At 37.7% G+C, this 15877-nt stretch overlaps 1 protein-coding gene across 1 annotated transcript in view; it reads right to left on the bottom strand.

Annotated features, from left to right (window-relative positions):
* Positions 1-15877, bottom strand: part of LOC117298838 — a 137745-nt gene that overhangs the window by 25517 nt on the left and 96351 nt on the right. Inside the window, exons 89-108 of the mRNA XM_033782183.1 lie at positions 15563-15743; positions 14431-14677; positions 13893-14013; positions 12615-12793; positions 11661-11820; positions 11045-11269; positions 10266-10354; positions 9257-9374; positions 8624-8814; positions 7654-7849; positions 7392-7498; positions 6593-6770; positions 5475-6179; positions 4772-5041; positions 4057-4329; positions 3380-3670; positions 3021-3124; positions 1991-2206; positions 1228-1402; positions 470-618 (exon numbers count right to left, since the gene is read on the bottom strand). Of these exons, the coding sequence (XP_033638074.1) occupies positions 470-618; positions 1228-1402; positions 1991-2206; positions 3021-3124; positions 3380-3670; positions 4057-4329; positions 4772-5041; positions 5475-6179; positions 6593-6770; positions 7392-7498; positions 7654-7849; positions 8624-8814; positions 9257-9374; positions 10266-10354; positions 11045-11269; positions 11661-11820; positions 12615-12793; positions 13893-14013; positions 14431-14677; positions 15563-15743 (4175 nt within the window). The remainder of the gene's footprint in view (positions 1-469; positions 619-1227; positions 1403-1990; positions 2207-3020; positions 3125-3379; positions 3671-4056; positions 4330-4771; positions 5042-5474; positions 6180-6592; positions 6771-7391; positions 7499-7653; positions 7850-8623; positions 8815-9256; positions 9375-10265; positions 10355-11044; positions 11270-11660; positions 11821-12614; positions 12794-13892; positions 14014-14430; positions 14678-15562; positions 15744-15877) is intronic.

Genomic DNA, 15877 nt, shown 5'->3' with positions numbered 1-15877 from the left:
GTGCCTTCGAACATCCTCGGTAGAGATGGCGCACAATCAATGAAATACATTATTATTATTATTGTTATTATTTTAATCTAGTTTGTACTAGCATCTGTAACATCTGGCATTTCGCACTTTACTTATGTTAACGAGGAACGGAGAGCTGTTGATAATATAAAACATTGTGAGAAACTGCTCCCTCTTACGTAATGTGGTTTTTGAGAAAGAGGTATTTTCTCACTCAAATATTTGATAATATAAAACATTGTGAGAAACTGCTCCCTCCAAAGTAACGTAGTTTTTGAGAAAGAGGTATTTTCTCACTCAAATATTTGATTGAATCTGATAAAAGAAAATGAGGACCTAAAGTCATTTTTCGGCATTTGAAAACAAACACATTTTCGTTATTCTTTTGCAACTTCAAAGACCAATAAGTCAAAAAGTTATTATATATTATTTGTTATTTTATGCATTTCGGATATCTTACCTGTTGATTCTGGTACTCTATATCCCAGTTGTCAATCCCCATATTCCAAAGTCCATTGAAATCCAATGCCTGCCATTTTGGATCAGTGAACGAAGTGTCTGTCAGAGGGCAGGGTGGACCCTCTGGATTGGGCTGGTGTAAGATTGTTCCTGGGATAAAGGAAAATGGAATCGTGAAAATATAAAGTAATCTAATATTGTGCTAATGGGTTAGGGAGGTAGGGGTCACTTTAAGTCAGATTGGTGTTAAAATGGTTTATTATTGATAAATTGTATTTAAAAATTCCTCTCTCTGTTTTGACAAGAAAATCGGCTTTATAGGAACTCCACTGTAAGGCATAATTAAATGAATTGATATCATAGAACTTACTCAAAGATATTCGTTTCAGATCTTCTTTGAGTTAATTTAAGGAAACTCTCAAAACATACTTAGTCACTCAAGCAAATTGTTCTGTATTGTGTTTCTTATTTAAAGTTCTCGCAGTTTGTAGTAGCTGTGTATATTTTTTTTTTCAATTAGTTTTTCAAATGAGCATCTTTTGTGATGGATACCGGCTGTTTACTCAATCTCGTTTGTAATATTTTATTGTTTGGTTAATTTGTTGCTTGTTCTTGTCAATTTTTTGGGGGGTGTATTGTAAAGCGCATTGAGAGTACTTGCAGTACTGATTTGCGCTATACAAGTATTTCTTCTTCTTCTTATTATTATAAATCTTTCTATTACTATTATTATATCAGTAAACACTATTCTGTATTTACCAGTGACTTGGCTTCGACTATACACATCTGTCAGATCCATCATGAAGTCGTCTCCATCAACAACTAAACCAGAAATAGGCTCTGATTTATCCACAAAGATTGGTCCTACTTTGGTAACAGTGCTATCCCCTGCACGGTTCACAGCTTCTAGCTCAACAAAATACGGGTGGTTGGTCTATGAGAAGAACATTGAGAAAAAAGAATTATGTTGCAAATAACTTACCAACCAAAAGGACCGATGGTATAAATATAAGAAATAATGACCTGACGTTTCGACCCTGGAAGAGTCTTTCTCGAAGGCTTAATGACAGCACAACAAACATAAACAGATAACTAAGTGTGACATTTAGTACAGCAAGGCAACTCTTTTTACGAGATATATAACTGGGTTTTCTTGTTATAATCAGGCAAAAGGCAAACCGGTTTCTGCGCCCGAAAAATAACTTTCTTCATTGGACATTTCCCTAAGCAATCACTTTTTGGATTTGGATACACGTCTCAACGCTCGTTAGAAAAAAAAATTCAGAAATTTCAGCTTATAGAGGTGGGAAGAAAACCCCAGAGAATTATTCTAGGGAAAACCTCGCTGTCAAAGGACTGAAAACCCATTCCACATAGTGTCCCCGTCGGATTTCGATCAGAGGTCCCAGAGGTGGAAGGCGAGGCAAGACACCATTATACCAACCTTATATCGTCTTTAAAGAACATTTATTTTGCATTCAAGAATAAGGTGGAAAGGATAGAATTTCTGAAACAAACTTACCACTAAACTCAAGTCTACATACGTAAATTCCGAGATACCCGGGCCAAGAACCATCCAATCTTGACCAGGAACTGGAGTAAGGTTACCGCTGTCTTCCACTCTACAAGATGCAGCCTCAAGAAGACGGATATTGAAGGATTTAATTCCACTCTCTTCATCTATGTAGTCCTCCCATGCCACGTGAATTGACTCCGTGCTATCTGTGTATGTCACCAGCTGTCACAAACAATTGATATGAGTCCAAATGAAAGACTATTTCAGCACTCAAAATAGTTTTTATTCAATTTTTTTCTTCTTTGGGTATTCGGTGAACCATTCAATTAAATTCAAGTAAATTTTTGTACGACAAGCAAAAAAAAAGAAGAAGACTGCTTTGAGAGAAGTATTTATAAACTAGTTGGATTTCACAAAGAGTTAGGACTAGTCCTAACTTAGGATGAGTCCTAGGAGATTAGTCCTAAAAGTATGGCTAGTCCTAAGTTAGGATGAGTAACTCTTCCTAACTCGAGATAAGACTAGTCTCTAAATGTAAAGGAGTGAAAAACCTCTCTTTAAAGAGCCATATGAAGGCCAACTCTTTTTCGAGTGGTCTTCCACTCTCTTAGATTGAAGTTTGCTTCTTTTTGAGTGATTCTTCACTCTGTCCTGGAGTGAAACCCCTTAAAAGAGTGAAATAACCCCCCACTCTTTTTTGAAGAGCCATATGAGGGACAACTCAAAATGTAAAGAGTGGTGTTTTTCACTCTTTTACATTAAGAAAGTAGTCTTATTGCTCCACCAGCCATGCTTATGATGAATGAAGCCTACATCCGTATGTACTGTAAAGGGGGTAATTATGTTTAAGCCCCAGGGAGTAGGTGGCAACGGCCCCTTGCAAAATGGTTGATTATCTGCTGGCTTGTATATCTGCTGGCGACTTGCATAAAACACCAGAAAAACAGATCCTTTGTATATTAGTCGTGTTCTGCACTCCATAACATTGTTTCCAAAATAATTTAAGATATTATTTTTTATCAAGATGTGTACTAACCATGTCATAGAAGGGTCCAGCACGAAGGCGCCCCTCAATGGGCGGAGTGATATCTACCGAGAAGTGACTAGTAGAAGAGTTACACTGCCCTCCTTCGTTCATTCCTTGAATACAAGAATTTAACATACAACAGTGCTTTAGAGTCCTTCACTGCTTGAATAATAGAGATATAATAATTTTCTTGTAGGGTCTAGTTTGAACAAAGGGTTCACTTGTGAGGTCCATTGTTCAACTGTGTAAAATACCCCACAAATGGGCTCCGCCCAAACCCCAAACACACACACAGAAAGCCGTTCTACATGAGTGACTCAGGAACAACTACAAGTAAAGAACTTAGTCTACAGTGAAGCATAACTTACCAACTACCGTCACAAAGTATGAACCTTCTTGCTGAAGACTCAGTCCTTTGATCTCCTGATAGGTATCATGGCCAATAAAATGCATCTTTGTTTCATTAAACGTAGTCTTGGTCTCGTCTGCTGCTAGAAGCATGTCCAAACAGTCCATGTTCTCTGGTGACACAGTAGCCGAAGCGGCATTGCCAAGGCCGACATAGTAGAGTAGGATGGGGAAGGTTGAATCGAATTCTTCCCATTGGAGTTTGACTTCAGAGAGCGAATTGACGAACTCTGGTATTTTAATCTCCGCAGCTGGTTGGACAAAAACACATTTAGTTAAAAGGCCTAACTCCTTGCGTTGTTAGATAATAATGAAGCACAATCAGCAAATGCCAATTGGTCGTTGTAGTACCCCAAATTCTTGACTTCAAACTAGACTTAAAAGTTAATGCACGAAGTATCAAAGTTAACTCTCGTTTGTGGTTGGTGTATATTTGCATTTCCCCGAGGCCGACTACTGGGTTTTACGATAGTAGTAAGGTAACCCATGTTAACCCAGGGTAATTTAAGCCATTTGGAGTTGTATCCAAGCACAACGCCTTTCAGAGGGTAGGACGTAAGCATTTGGAAAGACAAATAAGTATCTAATATAGTGTTTGCTAATTAATAAAGTCAAAACAACAATGCACGAAACCTACCAGAGATTTGACTATCCACACCAGCATGTATCCCACTAGATGTGACCTCAGCGGCAGAGAAGCTTGCACTATGACCTTTGACCGTCACATAGTATGTTGCAGTCACCGCCTGTAGATCAAGGTTATTGAAGGTGACCGATGTATTCTGACCAACGTTAGTGAAGGGTACTGTGTTGTCTCTAGTCTTTGGGTAGCGACGATCGGTGCCCACTGCAACCTCGTAATAGTCAACAGCCTGCTCTGTAACATGGTCTCTGGTCATCATAGCATTTCCTGAATAATAAACCCCCAAAACGGTTAGTAGATCAGAAAACAAAATCAGCCTACAGCAAAACAGTTTAGTTAAAGCCCTTTTCACACGACAGCAATTTAGCAGGGGTCCCTTATACTTTATGAGTTGCACATCATGTGATGAATGGACACAATGTTTGAATTATCCAAGGGCCCTGCATGGTGATATCTCAAACTTGCCGTACTTTTATATAGACAGTATAACATTATTGGCCTTTCATATATACGAGATGCATTTGGTAAAATTTTGCAACCATGCTAAAATTTAGCAATGGACCCTTGCTAAAATTGCTGTCGCGTAAAAGGGGCCTTTAAGACCATAAAAATGACTAAGAAGTTACCTGTATATTCAACCATGCTAAAACAAACAAGAGACCCTTGCTAAATTGCTGTCGTGTGAAAAGTAAAGTGACCAACAATTTACCTGTATATTCAATCGTCTCTTGTATGGGCATTCCTTGACCAAAGCCACTCCAGCTTGCCGATATGGTGTCAGTTTCTTTCTGGTAGGTTAGATCAAAGCCTGCAAGGAGACCATCGTAAACTTGACCAGGTATGAGTGGGTCTCGTTTTATGGTGATTCCATCAGAGCGGAGTGTGATGGGTATGTTCAGAGCGTTGGTTGCCCGCACCACGGTGTAGTAGGTCTCGCCGTCCATCATTTCAATGAATGTGTTTGTATCTGAAGTACGGTCTGTAACCAAATTAATTTTGAGTAACAATTTGAACAAAGAAAGCTTCTATAGTTTTAAACATTTGTGTTAAAACAATTGGTATACTTAGTCAGACCATACGCCGGTGTGGCAGGAGATTTTGTCCCGCTTGGAGATTCTGTCCCCCATATGGCGTTCCGTGTACAAACTTCTTCTGTTAGCGCCCTCTTTTGAATTCTCCTCCTCCAGCCCCTGTTAATTTCCCATAATGGGGACAGAATCTAGAGTGGTCAGATTTCCCTGGGACATCGGCTGGAAACCAAATAATGCACTACCAACATTCAATCCATTTGATATAAACTTTTGTAGCCAATTATAATATTTTGTACACAAAACCCGGAACACCAAAAGGAAAGGTTTTGTATTCTTCCTAGAGAAGTAAAATATTTAGATTTTAATTTCCGTAAAAATTACCTCCTACATCCGTTAGAGGCTGAATTTCCACTCCGTCAATTCTATAAATAGCCCACTCGTACTCTCTGATTGGACAAGGGTCACCACTGAAATCCCAAGAAGCACTTAGTTCAGTCAAAGATGTCTGGAAGTCAAGGTCATGGAGGTCATTGGAAGTGACTCCATCTTTGATTTTGAAAGGTCTTAGTGGCTGAAGTCCTGCACTGAATCGACTGACGAAGATGCCATTTGAGACTGCCGTGCTGGTCAGACCAGCTTCATTGTATCCTCTCACTGACGCATAGACTCTTCGCACATCACTTAAATCAAGATTGGTTATCAGCTGTGAAGTCTGGTACCTATCCACCTCATAGAACGATTTGATCTGAGTTCCTCCCGGTGTGGTGCCTAATGCTACTTCATATTTAGTGATCTGAGTATCTTCATCTTTGAAAGGTTCCCAGAGGATCTGAATCTGGGTGATGGACTCCAAACATTCCCCATCCAGCTCTAGGAAGTCTTCCGTGTTACTGCAATCCCAGCTTAACTGCCTCTCTAGATCGTTCTGGCTCAATTTATGAACACCAGAAAGTTCCACCACAACACCATGTGAGGGCGGGGTGTCATCAATTTCAATGGGTCCAGAGAAGGCGAATGTACTCTGGCTGACGGCGTTAAAAGCCTCGATGGTGACATAGTACAGTTTGTTATGCATCAAGTCCAAACCTGAAAATGAAAGAATTTAATAAAACCGTCTCTTGATTAAAGATACTACTGCATTATTGGTCTACTTCCAAACAGGATGCCCGCGAAAAAAGAAAAAACATCATACATAGCAAAGCCAACACAGGAAACAAAAGCAAATACATGTCTATGATCAAATTAGGTTCTGAATTTATTTTAAAAGGTAAGACAAAAATAGTAAGAAACTTAGTAAGTAAATAGTAAACTTGTGGGTACAACTATGTGTAAATCTCTTTTGTAGGTGGGAGTGTTGGCTCTGAAAAGAGCTGGACTGGTCTCGACGTTTCAAACAGTAAACCTGCTCGTTTTCAGGAGAATTTGAAGACGAACAGTTTAAGGAAAAACGTGAAAGAGGAAAATGTTGCTAAAAAAACTTTTATCTTAGCAGTTCTTACCTGTGGCACTGTAGTGCATCATATAGCCAGGCAATTTGTCCGACACAAACACATCATTCAGACCCTCTGCAGTCCCAACAAGAAACCTCACGGACTCAATTCCTGACTCGTCATCTAGGAAATCAGTCCAGCTGCACTTGAGGGCGCTGTTTGCATGTAAGAAAGATGGGCACATGACCTTCCAGAGGGAGAACAAGTTATAGAGTTATATTTCTGTATCTATGGTCCCGTCGCGTTTGTGCCAAAACATCACCGTTGCGCCCTCTAATTCTTATAAAAATATTATATTGCTCTATGGAAAAAAAGCAGTAAGCCATTATGACAGCTCTTAATTGCCCCTTTTCGAAATCAACGGCTTCGGCTTTGGATTCGTCTTCAGGCTCCGTCCTCTCGATCGTCTAATACCCTGAGCCTAATGCAACGCATGCACAATATTGTCAAAACAACTGCAGGGCCAAGCTAGCCTGAGCCTAATCTGACTGAAGCTGTGGTTTCGAAAGGGTCCTTAGAGCAACCAAGGCCCAATTTCAGAGCTGCTCAGTACAACAATTTGCTTAGCATGAAATTTCCTCCTTGATACAAAGAGGATCACCAACCAAATGTCCACATCATTTTCAGGAAAAGAAAATAACAGCTGAATACCAGTAGCAAGCGATATGCAACAAATGGTTGGTTTTAATCTTGTTTTTTAAACAAGGAAAACATTTCATGATAAGTTTTTTGTTGTTCAGCAACTCTATAAAATTTTGCCCTGTGCAGCAGCCACTATTTATACACTGTTTGCACCCAGGATACATACCTGACCAGCATCTGGCGGTGTGGTATCTACGGTTAAACTGGTTGTATAAACTGTTTGCGTCAGTCCAACACTGTTGATGGCATGGACAGTCAGAATATTCGGCAAACCTGACATCAAAATAATAATTTGTATTATTAAAAGAACAATCTCCAATCTCCAATACTTACAGGATAACACTTTTTCTTAAATCTGGAAAAACAATAATTCATAAACTTTTTGAAAGGTTTTATTTTGTTCTAACTTCTTATGCTTTTTAAATTACCTTCGTAAGTAGGTTTCACCTCAGACGAAGGAACATAGGACTTGTTTGTTTGTGTCAGAGGAAACACATCACTAGCTCCTGCATACTGTCCCACGGTAAAGTATGCTGCATTGAGGTTACTCTCCAAATCCTCCACGTCCCACATCGCATCGATAGAGTCTACAAATGACTGATAAAGCTTGACACCACCAAAGCCCTGAAGTAAACGGGTACAAAATAAAAGATCTGAACATGAAAGGTCGTCTTAGAGCCATTATACACTTTCGGAACAGAACAAAAAAAATCACAGATAAACAAATAACTTTACAGGGTTTACAGAAGGTAATGGTTAAAGACTTCTCTTGAAATATTATTCCATGAAATGCTTTACTTTTTGAGAAAACATTAAAACAATTATCAATTCTCGACAGCGACAATTACGGGTTATAGTAAACACATGTCATGACACGGCGCAACGTTCGGAAACAAGGGTGGGTTTTCCCGTTAATTTCTCCCGACTCCGATGACCGATTGAGCCTAAATTTTCACAGGTTTGTTATTTTAAATAGAAGTTGTGATACACGAAGTGTGGGCCTTTGGACAATACTGTTTACAGAAAGTGTCTAATGGCTTTAACAGTACAAAAATAATAATAATAATAATGTCTTGTACAATTACACGCATATCGGCCACTCAGTGACGCCCCCAGTGCTGTAACATACAGTATTTCCTGCAAGGTATGGGGGACTACGTGTGAATAAGAGACACAGGACAACTTTGTAAAACAGCTCTAGTGCTGATATTTGTATCCTGGATAGAGATTTTTAAATAAATAAAATAAATAAACATACCACTTTATAGCACCAATGGTTGATGACAAGGTGCTGTGGCGCAATATGCTGCAAATTTTGTAAAACTAGCACGAAAACAATCACATTAGGAAAATATCAAACATATTATGTCATTGGTTGTTCTTATAAACATCACTCACCAAATCCACAGTTGTGTCATATTGACCATAGTCAGTGATGTTAATGTTTGGCGGTGTAACATCTACCGTGAAACCATTGGAGACAGTTTCTAAGACATTGTCACCATTGGTGATGGCACGGACAGTGCTGTAATACGTCACACCATGCTGGAGAGGTAGTGGAGACTGTGCCTTGCCCTGGCCAGCAAGACCTGTTAAACACAAAATATGAAACACATGGAATTTTTTTTGGTTACCTGTTTTTTCCCCATATATTTTTTATATTTCTTCAATATTCAGTCTTTAAAAACAACAAAAAAACACACTGCAACAAAATACTTCAAATGTAAAAAAAAAAATACGAAAACATTAGAGACAGGGATTGCCCAACAGCGAACCAAATCACTTTCCCCAAAAACAATATAATAATTAATAAAGGGTTTGTCTTGTCTCCTTGTTTGTAGTTTGTCTGTCTCGGCTGTCTTCATACAAGCCTTGGCTTAATCTGACAGCCTCATACTCTCTTTATTTTGTTTTACATAGATTAACTGTTTCCCCTCAATCCTCTGTACTTATTATTTTGCTCATCTATGTAATATTTTGTATACGTCATACCTAGAGAATATAGTATGTCCAAAATAATTGTTGACTTGCCTGGTATATCAGGGTCACTTCCATGCACAACTCCATCTGAGGTCAAAGGTTGGATGTCTTCTCCTCCTGGGGTCGTACCGACTGCCCACTCATAGGAAGAAATACCATGCAACTGGCTCTGTAAAAACAAATCATAAAATTCAATAATTAACGGCACTGGACACTATATTGGTTAACACTCAAAATATAATTATTATTATTTATTATTATTATTATTTATTCGACCAATACAAGGTACAACAAACAAGTTACAATAGCACAAGACAGAACATTAACGGGAAAAAAGAACAGTTATAAAAAAGCAATAAATAAGGAAAATAAATACAGAATTAAATACAATAATAAATAAGGTTAAACTAAATTAAATTAAATAAATTATTTGAAAAAGTAAGCGTAACAATTTACTTTGTAACCAGCAATGGAGACCTGCTGATAGTATAAAACAATGTGAGAAACGGCTCCCTCTGAAATAACGTATAGTGTTTGAGAAAGAGGTAATTCTCATTCAAATAATAAAATACTTCAGCTGAGCCCTAATTTTGCATCTGTAAGCACACAACGTAACGCTACAAGGATGTTTTTTTTTTTTTTCTTTTTGCAAATTCGATGACAAATTGAGTCCAAAATGTTAACACAGGTTTTTCTAACTCATGTTGGGATACACCAAGTAAGAGTACTGAAATTTGACAATTTATACTAAACGTGTCCAGTGCCTATACCCAACAAGGGAAAACAAGGGAAAGTGCCTGTCGCTTGTCAGGTTGCATCTGAAACGTGGTTGTGTGTGACCCCTGACTGTTGGATGGGGTTAAATGGCTTCTGAATGGCATGCCGATCAAGGATATTGGCAAAAATGGGGCTAGATAGCTCAGCTTTTACATAGAGCACCGGATTACTACGGAGGTAGCATGTTCAAGTCTTTCCTAGTTAAAGGTTCTTTGTTCAAAATCTTCAAATCACAATAATTTGCAAAAAGTATTTCAAGTGACTATTGGTATTCCAGTCTCACCTCAAAGTCATCGAACCAAATAGTAACAGTGGTTCTCTCTTGTTGAGAGTCTTTATCATGAAGCATGGCTGGTCCATCTGTTACATAACCTGTAATGGACGACGTTGAAACAAGAACAAGTAATAGTAAGCAAAAATGTTGATCAAAGATAACAGTGGATTCTCATATTAGCGCACACATCCGTCACTTAGTGACGGTCAAGGCGCTTTAACATACAGTATTTCCAAGCAAGGTATGCCGGACTATGTTTACATTATGAGACCTACTCCTTATACATTATCACCATGGTTTAGAAGATGCTGTGGCGCACAATGCATGGACAAACCAGGAAAACCGGGGCGAACCCCTTCTCCTTTTCAGAACAGTGTGCATTATTTCATGTGTGTCAAGCTTTACGTCACATCCGAAGGATGAAGCAATCAAGTGTCTTGCTTTTGAGCAAAAGTATCACGGCCAGGACTCGAACCAAAACTCCGCTGACAAATACAAGAGCTCGATTCAGATGCTCTTCACCGCTAGGCCAAATAAATAAGTTGTTGAATGCACAGGAAGTTCACCGTTTCTGCAAATTATTGTCAAATTTACTTTCAAAAAAGTGAAAAGATGAATGCGCAGTTAAGCAGGTGATTTTTTGATGTTGTTGTGAAGGGGTTTCACTAAAGTTAAGACTGGTCTTATCTCGAGTTAGGACGTGTAACTAGTCCGTAGTCTTTGTGAATTCGACCCCTGTTTACATGCGGCTGCACAACCCTCCATCAACAATTGCATATCTCACATACCTGTTTGATCCTCTTCTACGACTCTGATTGGCGAGGAGCAAATTACGTCACTGAAAGAACCCGCACCATTCTCGCTTTTCACGCATACGTAATAGACAGGTCGGCAGTTCGCAGTAAACTCATCATCATTACACGTTGATTGGTCAGTGAGTTGGAGGTTAAGGTCCAGTAAGACACCATTATTTTTTGACCCTATGGCTATGAACGGTTTGATGTCTTCAGTGTCTATAAGAAAGTAAATGAGGGTTGAATAAAAATAACCAATTTGTTGAACTATCAGAGGAAACAGAAAACTTGATCTGATTTAATTTGAAGATACGATTGCAATTACATTAGACAAGTTTAGACCCAAACTCTGTATGTACAAAACTTCTAACGAGAAAGATTAAAGAAAGACTTTTCTTAATTTCGTTTTCAATTAATTCAGGAAACTTTGACATCTACTCAAATTCAAAGCACAGTTTAATTAAAAAAAAATCTAAACATGTTTAGCGTCCTTTTTGTTAAAAAAAAGGAAACAAAAGTAAACAAAACAAAAAGGAGGTGGCGTTTCAAAAGGAAGCGAGCATGGAGCTAAACCGGTTTGTTTTATATAAAAATTTGCCTTATGTCTTACTTGGAGATGTTCCAACCGCGACCCAGTAGTTCTTAATACCACTTTGACCATCAACTCCAAGCCAAGAAGCCTTAATGGTAGAGAGACTGTTCTGGAACAGGTATCCGTTGATAACTTCTTCAACCTCTCCATCTAGATTCCCACCTCGGACGTACCTCATCTTAAACAAAAAATACAAAATTTGGATCAGGATCGTCAAGATTTTTTTGTATACTGATCATGATAACTTGCTGTATATATAGGCTATATAGGATATTACTTTTTGTGTATACACCGACGTGTGTTCCCGAGCTCAGTGTAAAAACCCATAGTCATACTCAAATGGGATAATAACAAATAATAATAACAAATTCTTAAATAGCGCATTTCACAATAAACCGTATCAATGCGCTTTACATTAGTCCCCTGGTCATTGGGCCAATAAACATCCCTTATACCAACTACTTTTGAAACTATACAAGAAAGTAAACAATTTTAATTTATAATCAGAAGATTTTTGTTTCGAAATGTTGAGTGTTTTATAAAAATTGTGATCTGCTTAAAAATATCGACGAATATCACATATTTAACATATATTTAGTAGATTAGTTATAATTGAAATTTAGATGCAAGTCTGATAAGGCCAAGTAAAAAAAGAAACATGTATAGCGTCCCCGCCCGCTTTTTTATGCACATTTTTTTGATTTTTTTGTTTAATGAAAAAGGTTATTTAAGACGATGTCAGCTAAAACAATCTGAATGTCTTGTCTGAATGTCTTGACCAAAATGTTTCATTTATGTATTGTGTGTTTGAGCAGTAAAACAAACACTACATATTTGACATTTTAAAAAGAATGGCGGACATCTTGAAATAAAAAATAAAAAATAAAAAGCCCCTCCTCCTTCCTTTTTTTGAGAAACCCGGACGGCTAAACAGGTTTCTTTTTTTTACTCGGCCTAACAATCTGCACTCACCACAGGTGGAGTAGGGTCTACCCTGATACCACTAGTCTCATGTGATGTAATCAGTTTAGCCTGGTTTCGAGCCTTGATCCGTGTGATGTAGATGGCTCCTGCACGAAGTGACAATCCACTTTGCACGTGGGAGCTGGCAGTAACGTCTAGTATCGGCTCAAAAGTATTTGGGTCCAAGTCTGAAAAAGAGGAAGATTGTGCTGAGAAATACATAGGTAAGAATTTGATCTTTCCAAAAGTTGGGCGAGTCATTTTATTTTTTGTTTCGGTCTAAAAAAAAAACAAGAAATGAAAACAGATGGACAACAAGAATAATGGATTGACAACCAAGAACAGGGAAAAGGAAAAGAGGTAGACAGAGAAGAAGATGGAGAGGTGACATAGGGGTTTATGCAGGAACAACATGGCTCAGAACTGCAAGAAACTAAAATGAATGGATCTTACACTGGATGAACACAGCATAAATGAAAAACACTAAAACATGGTTGGTAGTTTCACACGGTAATACTAAAATAGACATGCTAACAAAGATCAAATGTAAGTTTAAAGACAATTAAAAACAAAACCGGGCTATAGCCAGATAAGAAATAGTTCCAAAATATTCTGAAAAAAATTCAACTATCGCAAAAGTTTCAGTGTGAACAAAAAAGATATGCACAAGATTTAACTTTTTTAAAAAGACAGAACACAAAACAAAAAAATACATAAGTTTAACAGACAATTAAAAACAAAACCGGGCTATAGCAAGATAAGAAATAGTACCAAAATACTACGATAAAAATTCAACTAGCAAAAGTTTGAGTAGAACAAAAAAGATAAGCACAAGATATAACTTTTTTAAAAGACAGAACACACAATGCTACACACATTCTAAAAAAAAAACTGGATTGCTGGAATAGATAAGATCAACAACTAATCACAAAAGACAAATAGATACTAATACATAACCTGGTATAAAATTGAGAGAAGAAAAAACCGCTATTGTACAAATTTAAAGAATCCTTAAAATCTATGATTAGTGGATTTTCTAAATCTGGCTATTCTGCAGAGTGGTGGAACTAGCCCTTTTAGTGGTTGAGTTTATTTCACTACAGTGCTAGTGCTTGAAGCAAGAACAAATTTAGCTGGACAATTTTAATAATGCGTGAGACTCCATCCCTCCGCCGATTATTAGTGAAGAAATAAATAATTTTTGTAAATACATTTTCATCAATTAAAAACGAGATTTAAATGTTTTGTTTCATACAATTTCCTTTCAATAAATAGATAAAACTTTACCTGCTGGGAAAATCTTTTGTTTTATACCATGTCGCATTTCGTAGATAGCCAACTCAAACAAAGCAATGCCAGATTCGTCATCAAAATAGTCCCAGTGAACAGCAAGGCTATCACTGTGTGTCTGTAGTAAACAAACAAGGAATTCAATTAAGACAATATCATTAAGACGTACAATTTGTGTTTTGGGGTTATGTCGAGCCTAGACTTGTGAACAAGTAGTTAAATGTCTGTCACGGCGATTGCGTTCCGACGCTCTCCGCAAATTCGCCACCACCACGACTCGACAATCAATGCGACAAACCATTAAACGCCTTGTCCACAAGTCTACGTCGAGCCCAGATCTTGATTTCCAAAAGCACCAAGATCCATCTTCTAAAAAATTTTTTTCAGTACAACATATTAATTTGTATTGCGACATCTCACTTACCTTAGTAATTATGATTGATTCAAACTTTAAGATCAACTCAACATTAATCTTATCTTTTCGGAAAAGGTGAGTAAGGAGATTTGGTGAGTTAACAAAATATTTTAAACCAACCTGGAAGTCTGCATCCTGTCCAACAACAAGCCCGTCTCCAAGGGATCGTAGCATGGGAGGAGTCAAATCCACCAGGAATCCATTGGTTGGAGTATCAATGTGATTGACAGCCTGGTTGATTGTACGTAGATTGACGTACACCTGGTCCTTGTGGTGTAGATGGAAATGATGCCACTCAATTAAAGAGACGTCATTACCAACTGACTCGGCTTCATGGATAACCTCAAAGTCATTGGTTGCATTTTCACTGACAAAATGAATAAAATCAATTTGATTAATTTTTAATTTTTTTAGTTTCTATCTTATGTATAATAATGTGTTTATACTGAATTCCATAATAGCCCCAGCTGGTATCTAACTAGGTTGCTTACATGCCATTTTAATAAACGTGTTTGTTCAGTGGGGGATTGTGCTTGTTTTTATGCCCTGCTTTTTTTCAAAGTTTTCATTGCCTGTGTTTTTTGGCGCTTTATAGTTTTTATAGACTGTGTAATTGTTAAAATTTCTTCTGTGTATTGATGTTTTGTACCTACTGTAACCACTGCGAAATTCAGCCTTCGGGCTGCAATATGGTTTGAATAAACTATAAATCGGACTTCTTTTGTGCCTTAAACTCAAGACAAACATGTTTTAGTTACTCATTTATCTTCAGCGCAATTAAAACATTTGTGACAAATGTTTTTTAGGTTCCTTTTTAAATAAGATGTTTTAATTATTTTCGATATCTTTGCATTGTTAACACTTTTAAAAGACACTTTTAAACTGCCCCTTTAACCTCGAGTAGATAAGGCGTGTGATCTTTTCTTCCACCGTTAAAAAACCACCCCCTGATAAGCCCACCTAGTCTTCACTGCCCACTTTTATATCCATTTCACCCAGAAGTTCTTCCAGACCAGGTTTCTGTCCAGTCTGGAGTTGATAGTATGAAGCGGTTAGGAATTATAGCTTATCTGAGCCATTTTGAGTTAAAGTAAACCAATTTCGAAAATAATTGAATTGAATTTTATGGTATACTGATGTGGGTTCTGCACTGTCAAACTCACAATTTGTTAGATCTGTACACAGAGTTGTTTATTAAACAAATTAACGTGAGCCTACATTTTGTAAAATTCTTCTCTTCACATGAACCTACCTGTCATCGTGCTTGCGGTAAATTGAGACTTGGTAGTCTTCGATACCAGACTCAGGGTCAGAGAATCCCTGCCACTGAGCTGACACTGTGGCTTGTTTGGAAGAGAATTCCAGGTCCGTTGGGCCTGGAAGGAGGCCGTCATAGACGCTTCCTTGGACGGGTGGAGTTAGATCAACAGTCACTGGCAGAACATAGGAGCATCATTTTAATTTGTTTCAAAATAGGAAAATAGAATAAGCTGTTGCAAATAACTAACCAACCAAAAGGACCGATAATATAAATGCAAAAAATAGTCAATGGCCTGAGGTTTCGACC

Source organism: Asterias rubens, chromosome 13, assembly GCF_902459465.1.
Source record: "Asterias rubens chromosome 13, eAstRub1.3, whole genome shotgun sequence".
NCBI lineage: Eukaryota > Metazoa > Echinodermata > Asteroidea > Forcipulatida > Asteriidae > Asterias > Asterias rubens.
The sequence above is the reverse complement of the archived record's forward strand: the minus strand, read 5'-3'. Positions and strand labels throughout refer to the sequence as shown.